Source organism: Merops nubicus, unplaced genomic scaffold (genome assembly GCF_000691845.1).
Source record: "Merops nubicus isolate BGI_N331 unplaced genomic scaffold, ASM69184v1 scaffold16774, whole genome shotgun sequence".
NCBI classification, from domain to species: Eukaryota; Metazoa; Chordata; class Aves; order Coraciiformes; family Meropidae; genus Merops; species Merops nubicus.
Window position 1 is genome coordinate 1,334 of NW_008606356.1, and position 10,409 is coordinate 11,742.

Here is a 10,409-nt window from a genome sequence, read left to right on the forward strand (position 1 = left end):
TTCATTGTCAGCTGCAGGTTCCTCTGTTAATCCAGTTGGACAAGAAAAGAAGCAGGCTGATGCCCAAAGTTATCCACCAGGAGGGGAGGTATAAAGCAGGCAGGTGTGACTCACCGGTGTGGACTCCTGGCAAAGGTGGCAATCTGGCAGTTTTGGTGGGTGTGTTTGTAATTTGTTTTGTCATTTTGCACTGCAATACCTTCATTGTCAGCTGCAGGTTCCTCTGTTAATCCAGTTGGACAAGAAAAGAAGCAGGCTGATGCCCAAAGTTATTTCTTCATGGGAAAACTCTGAATGAATCAGAGCACCCAAGTGCTGGTCCAACCCTGAGAGTGAGACTGGGGCACGATGGCAGCAGATGAGTGGTTGGATGCTCACCTGTGATATATTCAGGATCTCTGGCTGTGTGAATTTTGGTGGAAACAGGACCCAGACTTCTAAGAACAGTGAGTACTATCACAAAGCAACATTTCTCCAGAACTGCTTGAAAATTATCAGTGGTCTGTGAAATCAGTTAATTCATAATCTTAATGTACTTAATTGTTGAGGCTGTATTCACTTTGCACTTATTTCCTCAGTTTTATAGTCTCCTGATGTCTGTAGAAATAATGAACTATTTTAATTATCCTCTGATCCTTCTGCTTGTAGTAATTGGTCTCTAATCACAGCGTTGTCGTTTTTAAGGTCTGAGATTGTCTCATAGCTGAAGTTACTGTACAGATCATTCTGAGGGCGATCCCTTTAAAGACACAACTAATACCATTCTGTATAATTAAGAGCTTTAATTTTCATCCTTGCATGACCACATGAAGACTTTAAAGTCTCCTGCTGCAGCCTTTTTTAACTTGCTAGGTAGGAGTGGCAAGTGATCACATTATGGTGGCTTATTGAGCTTTAAGCTAGCAATGTGGCCATTCAAGCCCAAAGATTAACAGATTGGGTTCTGTAACAACAAATTTGATATATTTTATAAAAAAAGTTAAATCCACACGGTGTGAGTTTGTGGTGTTTGATTTGTCTGGGTAGCTATGGCAAGCCCAGTGTCAATTTTTATTTTCTACAATATGTGCTTGTAATATTTGTGCAGGATACCTTTCTGCATCAACTTAACCATAGTTTATCTTCTGGAAGACTGGAGAGGGCAAAGCTGTGACACCAGGTGATAGAGAACCCTTTGGCCAGAGACCTTGGGTCCACCAGCCTGGGGGTGTAGATCCCACAGGTTCTTGGGCTGCACCTTCTGCCAGAAACTAAAAGCAAAGAAGTGCCTGTAGTAGTGGAAAGAAGGGGGATAGTTTCGTAGGGTTTTACAAAACACTTTGATATTGAGCCAACAGAAGTCAGTGTAAGAGCTTTGCATTTAAGGCTATGAGACATTAACCAAATTAAGTTTAAAACTTTTAAAATAAGTGATGTTTACCTTTTTTTCCTGTTTTAAGAGGTTCTTTCCTCTCTCATAACCACTGTCTAGCCACTCGCTCCTCACTCTTTGAGAGCTTTGCCCACCCTGGGGTGCTGTGACCAAATGAGCTAGAGAAGAAGGAATCCCAGCTGGTGACCATCTCCTGAGCTGGGAGGGAGACACCTGAGGCTATGGACGTGTCCTCTTACTAGAAAGCCTCTTCTGTATGGAGGGGTTTTGGCAACTCAGCTGCTCGTGTGCCTGTGTCTTGATGGAGCAGAAACCTCTGGAGAAGAGGAGTTGTGTTTACAGCTTCTTAGAAAGGGAGGTGTTAATGGCAGCAGAGAGTTTATGATGAGATATATGTCATCTTTGGTCTAAAGTACCATAACTGGATGTTTTAGAGGCAGAGCAGTAGCTGCATGTGCTTTCACTTGGCCCTAGGTCAGCACGCCCAGGCTTTTTCCCTGAAGTGAGGGCGACTTGCTGCTGTTTTGCCCCGAGTTTCTGTTGCTGCCCTGGCAGGTCTGGGCAGTGGGGGGTGGCTCCCTGGTGAGTCAGGCAGCACCGACTGAGGGCGGAGTTTGAGCCCTGGGTACCTCCATCTGTCCCAGATTCCCACCTCCCTTAAAGGTAACAGCCCTAGGTGGAGCTGCACCAGGGATTGCATACAAAATGAATTTGAGTTAATTAATGGTGAATCATAATAAACTCAGGGATTCCCAGCTGGGAAATGGAATTAGGGCCACGGGCATACAATAAACATTTAATGTCTGAGATAATCAAGAAGAATTTGATGCAACCCTTTGCCTCAAACCTCAAGGTGTTTCCCAGCCACCTCCTGTTCTTTGGCAGTGTTGATTTGAGTCTTGTGGTTCACTTCTTACCCATTTTATTTCCTTAAAAGAGCACACATACCGTACACAAGGAATTCAGGAGGCTGGAATGAGGTCCTTTAGAGCTAGCTTTGAAATTCAGCGCATCAGCCTGGCTCTTCCCTTTATGGCCTTTTCATAATTAAGTAATAAACCTGCAGATCTCAAAATACAGTAGGGTGAACACATGCCCCAGATGAAAGGGGCAACCAGCTGTGTGCCTGGCCCATTGATGTTGTCAGAAGGTGAGAGCCTGGAGTTTCCTAGATAAGAAAACACATCTCTGCTCTGTCACTGCAGGACCCCTTCTGTTTCAGCATCCTCTGTCCTGATCAGCATGTATCAGGTGAAAGATTGAGTGGCTCCTATCAAAGTAGGGTGATATGATGAGCTTTTTCATGTGTGTATCTCCTGAAATCCAGCCATTGTCCTGCCTTGCCACTTGGCATTTGTTTTGTGCTTTAGTATTTTCACCCACCAGTTTTATGCATCTTATCTTTTTCTTTTTTTTAGTACATGGCTTAATCTATTTATACATCCAGTGATAGAACATCAGTGTCTCAATTCTTCTCATTCCACAGCAGCTCTTGCTTTTGCCTTGGACATGTATAGCACCTAATAATCAGATTTGATGTAGCACATTATTTTTCCTTCATTCCATTTACTGGGTTATTTTCCTCCAGCAAATATCGATGGCTGTAAAAGTTGCATCCCAGGGTATTAAGCTTTTGTTAAGGACCACGGGAAACTTCATGGCAAGAACCAAAGGTCTGGATCCTTCTGCAAAGCAAAGAACACTTCAGTCTGGTGCTTGTTTCTCAGATTTGGCTATTCAGGCCCCGAGGGCAGGCCTCAGCTGCAGAAGAGTAGCAGCAGTGAGCACAGTTTAACTCCCTTGAAAAGAGACCCACAGGCTGAGCTGCTTTAACAAGGTCTCCACCTTGCAGTTCACAGTAAATTATTAATGCAGTGACTTCCAGCATTGAGCAGATTTATCTTTTTTTTTTTTTAAGAAAAGATTCACAAGTCATTTTCCATAAAAAAGACAAATCTTTGGGATGGGTTTAGCTGCTTACTTACTAGCAACCAAACTGTGTTCAGAAGTTAACCCAGGGATGTCTAACCTTTAACCTGTCTTTTTTTCCCAGAGGAGGGCAGTGAATGTGAGGTGATGGATGTGAGGGTTGCCCACTGCCTGCTCCTCTGGGCCCTGCACTTCCTCCCAGCCTCACCACACACCACACTCAGGGTAAGTTTCTCTAGACCAGGTTGCTCAAAGCTTCGTCCAAGCTGACCTTGAACACCTCCAGAGATGGGGCATCCACAGCTTCTCCAAGCAACCTGTTCCAGGGCCTCACCACCCTCACTGTAAAAGATATCTTCCTCATCTTATCTCATCTGGGGAGCATGTCTTATGAGGAGGGGATGAGGGACCTGGGATTGTTTAGCCTGGAGAAGAGGAGGCTCAGGGGAGACCTCATTGTGCTATGTAACTCCCTGAAAGGAGGTTGTAGCAAGGTGAGGATTGATTGATAGGATGAGAGGAAATGGAGTTACCTTATGCCAAGGAAGGCTTAGATTGGATATTAAGAAGAATTTATTTCCTGACAGAGTGGTGAGGCACTGGAACAGGCTGCCCAGGGAGGTGCTGGAGTCACCATCCCTGGAGGGGTTCAAAAACCGTATAGATGAAGCACTTGGGGACGTGATTTAATGGTCGTGGTAGTGTTGGGTTGATGGTTGGACCTGATGAACCTTAATGATTCTATGATTCTAAATCTACCCTTTTTCAATTTAAAACCATTGCCCATGTCCTGTCACTGTAGGAGGAATTACTTTGAAGTATTCAGTGTGTTTAACAGGCCCAGCAACCTCCAGCACAGCTCTTGGAGTGTCAGAAACTTGCTGTTCAGCCTGGTCTTCACAGCAATAACAGTGCAATTTCCAAGGCACCATGTAGCCAAGCTTTGCTTCCATACTGGCAGGTTTTGGCTGGTTGTAGTTGGCAGACCCTTGGACCAGGCAATGATGGATGTTCTTCTGGATTGCACCTGGCTGTACAACACACACTTGCAGTCCCAGCAAGTGGTCCTGCCTGCAGGAGCCTGGTGCACTTACCTTGGGGTTGCTTCCCAATCAGGAAAGGAACAAAGCAGCTATTTTTATTTGCACAACTGTAGCTTTATCTTACAGCCAGAGTCATACAGATCATGTGTCCTTATCAACAAGTCACCTATTCTCATCAGCATGAGGAATACTGGAGAGCTTCAGCCTAATACAGACTTTTTGACTGAGGAGTAACTGCTGGAGGCATGTGCAACCCTGTCCACTAGCTCAGCATGTCTCTGCAGGAGAAGGGTGCAACAGAAGGCTTGACATACAGAGTCAAACTGTTGGTAGAGAATTCTCCATGATCTGTATGAACAAGGACTTGGGAGCTCTCATTCTGGACCTTGAAAAGACTTAAGGACCTCAAATGGATTATTTTGCCCTTGGAAATGACCTTTTTGGTTTATGCCAAGGAGTCATCTTTTACTTATTTATTTGAACAGTCAGTCTACCTTCCACTTCTTATTTTTCAGGTTCTCAGTAAGGAATCAAAGACCAGTAATCAGCAAGGTACAGTGAATAGCCATGCATTTTTGTTAATTCCTTGTGACAAGTTATCAGTTACCAATATTTTACACCTCTGATACTCACCTCTTGGACCATGATATGTTGTCTTACACCTTGTAACAATTTCTGCTCGATTTTTTTTCCAGATGTCTGTGTGAATCTCATTCCCTGCAAAGACAATGGAGCTATTTGTATTCAGCAGTGTTCTCCCTCCTTCCATGGGGAGACAAGCTTTGTCTGTGAAGACAGAAAGTGGCAAATGGTCACAGATGCCTGTGCAAGCCTGGATGTTCAGTCCCTTTTTCAGGTGAGGTAACTACTATGCCACTACTTTGGCATATGCTCCTAATTCCTTGCAAAGACACCTCCTTCCTCCATACCTTTTAAATTTTGAGCAAAGGGAAGAAAATGTGCTCCTAAAACAGATTGTTGGGAACAGGCTTTGACTTCACCTTGAATCAAATGATGGGAAATAAATTTGGGAAATGCCTGTGTGGAAACAGTTCAGAAAAGAAGTTGCCTTGTTCACTTGGCTAGTGCTCCTCATATGGATCTAAACCAAGACAATACTCCACCAGGACCTGTAAGAATCAGGTGGTTCATGGTAAATTCTCCCCAGCTACAAAATAGAGAACTTTATTCAAGTCACTCCAAGAACAAGGCACAGCATTTAGTTCTTGCCCCTTCCTTCACGTGTGTTTTACAAACAAGACATTCTTCCCAAGTGAATTTTGGTCCCTGGTTTCAGGCCCTATGGCATGTTCTTTACACAACCCAGGACTGTAGCTCTTGCCTGGTTGTAGCTGTAGCTTCATTTTTGTTCTGTTCATTCATTTTCTCAAGTTTATTTTGGTATTTCCAGAGGATTTCTCAATGTGAACTCCTTCCAAGCTCTGGAGGACATGTTGCTGGAGGACGCCTTCATTTTCTAGGGGAGGGAAAGCCAGTGCATGGGAGGCCTGGAAAAGGAGGAAAATATTTAGGTGCTGATGAGGATGGGAAGAATAACTGCCAAGCTGATTTTTCATGCATCATCCCAGAGATTCTGTCTTCACCAGCCATTCCAGGAAACATTGCTGATATAGTGGAATTGCTAAAGAAGATTTCTCTGCTATTATCAGAGAATGTCAGCAGAGGGAAAATGCAGGTATTTACTCCTGTGGGCTTCAAGAGGTGTGAGTCTGAGGTTGCTGGAACATCTGTATGTGATTTTGTCCTTAGAGCCACTGTCCAATGAAATGGTGGTGGCAAGTCACGTGGAGAACACCTGGAAGGAGTTTCTGGAGAGGGCTGTTTTGTTATTCACATATGGTGAAAATACTTTGTGGAGTTCACTGCTGTTGTAGACATGGGAGAGGAGTGCAAGGAAGGATTTGGTTTTCAAGTATGACACTGTAGGGAGGGCAGCCCTGGGGTGCTGACCTGCAGCTGGGTTGTGATGTACAATGCAAACTGGGACCTTTCCCTGATGAACTCAGAAAATGAACGTGTGGGGAAAGAAATGTAGGGAGGGTGAGGTAAACAGACCTGCATAATGGCTCAACATCTGGACTAGAACTTAGGTGTCCTGATTTTTGCTTTACATTTGCTTTTCCAATCACCTTTTGAGGACTATGGGAAAAGGATAAGGCAGATTTGGTAGTGATCATCCCAATGAGATGTTTGGGTTTGATTGGGATGGGTCATAAGAACCTGTTTATTTTCAAAGAGGAATATTCCCTTTATAGAAAGCACTCTTGAATTCCATGAGCCTTTCTGGAGGCTCTGCAGTGGGATAATAGGTGGTTTCTTTTAACATGAAAAATAACTTACTGTCTTCTCCTGTGTTCCAGAGTTACATCAGGATAGCAAACCATATTCTGAACAGCTCTGTCATTTCCAGCTGGGCTTTTGTAAAGGACAGAAATGCAAGTGCAGTATTACTGGACTCAGTGAATTTATTTGCTGGGAAACTTCTTCTGAGGAACGGGTCGGAAAGTATACAGGAGCACTTCATCTCTACCAAAGGCTACAGCATACATAAAAATACTTCAGGGAAGAGCTTTGATTTTTCAATGGAGTTCAATAACACCGGCAATATCACTGGGCACGTGGTCATTCCAGAAGAAGAGCTGTTGAAGTTACCCAAAGCTTCCAAAGCCATCAGCATCGCGTTCCCAACGCTTGGAGCCATTCTAGAAACCAACCGGCTGCGCCCGGGCTGCGTGAATGGAATGGTCTTGTCGGTGTCTCTGCCAGAAGAGCTCAGGCACGTTTGGCTCACCTTTGAAAAGATCCACAAAGGGGACAACGTCCAGGCTCAGTGTGTTGGGTGGCACTCTACTGAAAGGCGATGGGACGACAGGGCCTGCAAAACTCAGTCTGCCGACTGGAGCAGCGTCGTTTGCCTCTGCGGGCACCGCCGGAGGACGTTCAAGTCCTTCTCCATCCTCATGTCCCCCGGCGCGCCGCGAGGCGCCGCGCCGGCTTACGTCACGCGCGTGGGGCTGGGCCTGTCCCTGCTCAGCCTCCTGCTCTGCCTCCTCATCGAGGCTCTGGTCTGGCACCACGTCACCAAAACCGAAATCACCTACATGCGCCATTTCTGCTTGGTCAACATCGCGGCGGCGCTCCTCCTGGCCGATGTTCTGTTCATCTTGGCAGCTGTCGTGCACGACACAGCCCTCAACTACCAGCTGTGTGTGGCAGCTGCTTTTTTCCTTCACTTTTTCTATCTTGCCTTGTTTTTTTGGATGTTCACCCTGGGCCTCTTGATTCTTTATGGGTTGTTATTGATTTTTTTTAAGATAACGAGGTCTGTGTTCATAGCTACAGCATTCTCCATTGGATACGGATGTCCCTTGGTCATATCTATCCTCACTGTCGCCATTACTGAACCAAAAAATGGATATTTAAGGAGTGGGGCCTGCTGGCTCAATTGGTATGAGACAAAAGCCCTTTTGGCCTTTGTCGTGCCCGCTCTGAGCATCATTGTCGTGAATGTGGTGGTGGTGATCGTGGTCGTGGTGAAGACTGGGAGATCCTCCACTGGGGAAGGCTGCAAGTCACAAGATTTGAGCAACGTGATCCGAATCAGCAAAAACGTGGCACTTCTGACACCTCTTCTGGGTCTCACCTGGGGGTTTGGATTAGCAACGGTTGTTGACAGTCACTCTCTGGCCTTCCACGTTACCTTTGCGCTACTGAACGCCTTCCAGGTGAGCTCTGCCTGTTGCCCAGACAGGTGGTGGAGGCCCCATCCCTGGGGACATTCAAGATCAGGCTGGATGAAGCTCTGAGTAGCTTGAACTAGTTGGAGATGTCCCTGCTTATGGTGGGGGGGTTGGACTAGATGACTTTTAGAGGTCCCTTCCAGCCCAGACATTCTGTGATTCTCTATGTGAATAGAGCTTGTGCCCAGACTTTGCTGAATTTGGGAAAAGGCAGAATATCTGACAGGGGCTGGCAGCTCCAAACAGGATCCAAGCTTTCCTTTCAGCTTAATCATTTTACACAGTGTGTGCTCCAGGCATCCTGCACGGACATAAATGCAGATGGGTGATAGAACAAACTAATTGGTGTAAAATGTTACGAAGAATTAAGGTGATGAATTTGTTAAACAGAATAGATACTGGTTAATGTCCAGTAAGTGCAAAGATGTCTCATCCTTAGCACTTAACACAGAAAATTCTTCCTTGCCATTGAAGATGGTTTTGTTTAGCTCATCAATACACACTCACCCAATGTTACTTGACACACTGTCATAGACCCAGCCTGCCTCAGCTCTTTTTGGCTAATCCTGCTAGCAAGTGGGCTGAGAAAGTATGGCTGGCATGTGACCCATCAGTCCAGTTGGTAATGAGAATTGCCACAGGTTATACATCCATAGCTGACATTCCTGGAGAACCTGCCTAACCTGGGTGGACAAACCCTTTTTGTGTATTGCTGGTGTCTGAGTCCTAGGTGCTGAGATCTATCCTTAAGGAGATGACATCTAGAAACATCATGTTATGCTGTTTTTGCTAACTGGTTTTGCAATTTTTTTAGGGATTCTTCATCCTGTTGTTTGGGACACTTCTGGACAGAAAGGTACACTGGTCACTTTGGCATTTATTCTGGTTTCTATGAACCTTTTCCATACTTTGATTGTTCCCTTCAATACATATCTATATTTTTAAATCTACAGACAAGAGAAGCCTTAAGGATGAACTACCTGTCATCAAAGCAGAAGTGTAGTCTAGCAAAGGTAAATCTTTATGGTGTTTTCTCCTCCTCTTAAAGGCTTACATTACCAGCCATTTATCTGTACATTTGTTTGTACATGGAAAGAATGGAACCATCCACTAAAATTTACCTAGCTTAACATGTTTTTTCTGAAGGCAAGTGCTTGCAGAAGGAAATACAAGTATCTCAAAAGTAATATTGAGGATATTCATGTTCTTAATATTAGAAGTGACAATTTGTAGATTTTTGACTGCTCCATAACCTACAGCTGCTGTTAGAGTTTAAAATGGTATTTTGTTCTAATCTCTTAGCCTATAGATACTAAAGCCCTTTAGACAGAGAATGCCTCTGACTTTTTTTCCCCCATCTATAACAGACCTACTTTAAGGTTAGCAAGTAAGGAACAGAATTAAGAGCTCCAAGCCCCAGTGTGGTGATCTGTTTGCTGCCTTCACAAAAATATGGATCTGGATGACAGGATAGCAGAGGTTTGTTCTTCCAGCTGGATGGCAGCTGAAGATGGAAAGCACTCTGAGCCCAGGCAGTGGTTTTGGTGCTAACCAATGTTGTGTACTCATAAGAGCTTGAGGGTTTTTTTTCAAACAAATTCATTAAAAGGAAATGTTTGAAGCTTAAGGAAACAACTGCATTTCAGCAGCTTCCTAGGAAAACACTGGCAGAGTTGATGTGTTGAAACCACTGAGTTAGTGTTTCCTACCTCTGCTGGAAAACTTTTGTCTGCTGGTTGTTAGATGTCTTTTGGTGCCAAGGTTTTGTTTCACACTATATTTAGAAAAGGGAATCCCCTGGAGCTGTCTCACAAGAATCACCTGCAGTGCTCCTGCTCTCTGCCAAAAGAAACTGTCTCAGTTCAGTCTGGACTAGAAATAAAGTTATTTCCTCACTTTTCTTCCTTCCACTTATTAATCAGTCCTGATTCTAATACTGAAAGCTGCAGAGTGTCTTGGTGTTGGTGTGTCCAAATGTAAGGAAACTGCCTCCCTTCTGCTGTCAGCATTACCCAGTGTGCTGATCTGGTGCAAGAAAGGCTGCATGGTTGTGCAGCTTCTGACTCCTCTTCTCTGCATCCTTCCTCTCCAGTGCAGTCTTCAGTTGCATCCAGCAACATAATGGGTTAAGTTTGAATGGATTGTAGAAGATCCTCTCTTTGGAAAAAAAACAACCACTAAAAACCCCAAAACAAGTAACAAACCAAACCCCAAAAACAAATGGATTGTAGAAGGTCCTCTCTTTGGAAAAAAAAAACCAACCACTAAAAACCCCATAACAAGTAACAAACCAAACCCCAAAAA

At 44.5% G+C, this 10,409-nt stretch overlaps 1 protein-coding gene across 1 annotated transcript; it reads left to right on the forward strand.

The window, feature by feature from the left end:
* Positions 1-3,448: 3,448 nt before the first annotated feature.
* On the forward strand, positions 3,449-9,118 carry LOC103772303 (probable G-protein coupled receptor 115; the record flags this gene model as incomplete). Its single annotated transcript, XM_008939630.1, has 7 exons — positions 3,449-3,526; positions 4,860-4,896; positions 5,040-5,200; positions 5,756-6,040; positions 6,726-8,090; positions 8,920-8,961; positions 9,059-9,118. Coding segments are annotated over exons 1-7 (2,028 nt in total), but the record flags the coding sequence as incomplete, so codon positions are not given.
* Between the last annotated feature and the right edge of the window lie 1,291 nt (positions 9,119-10,409).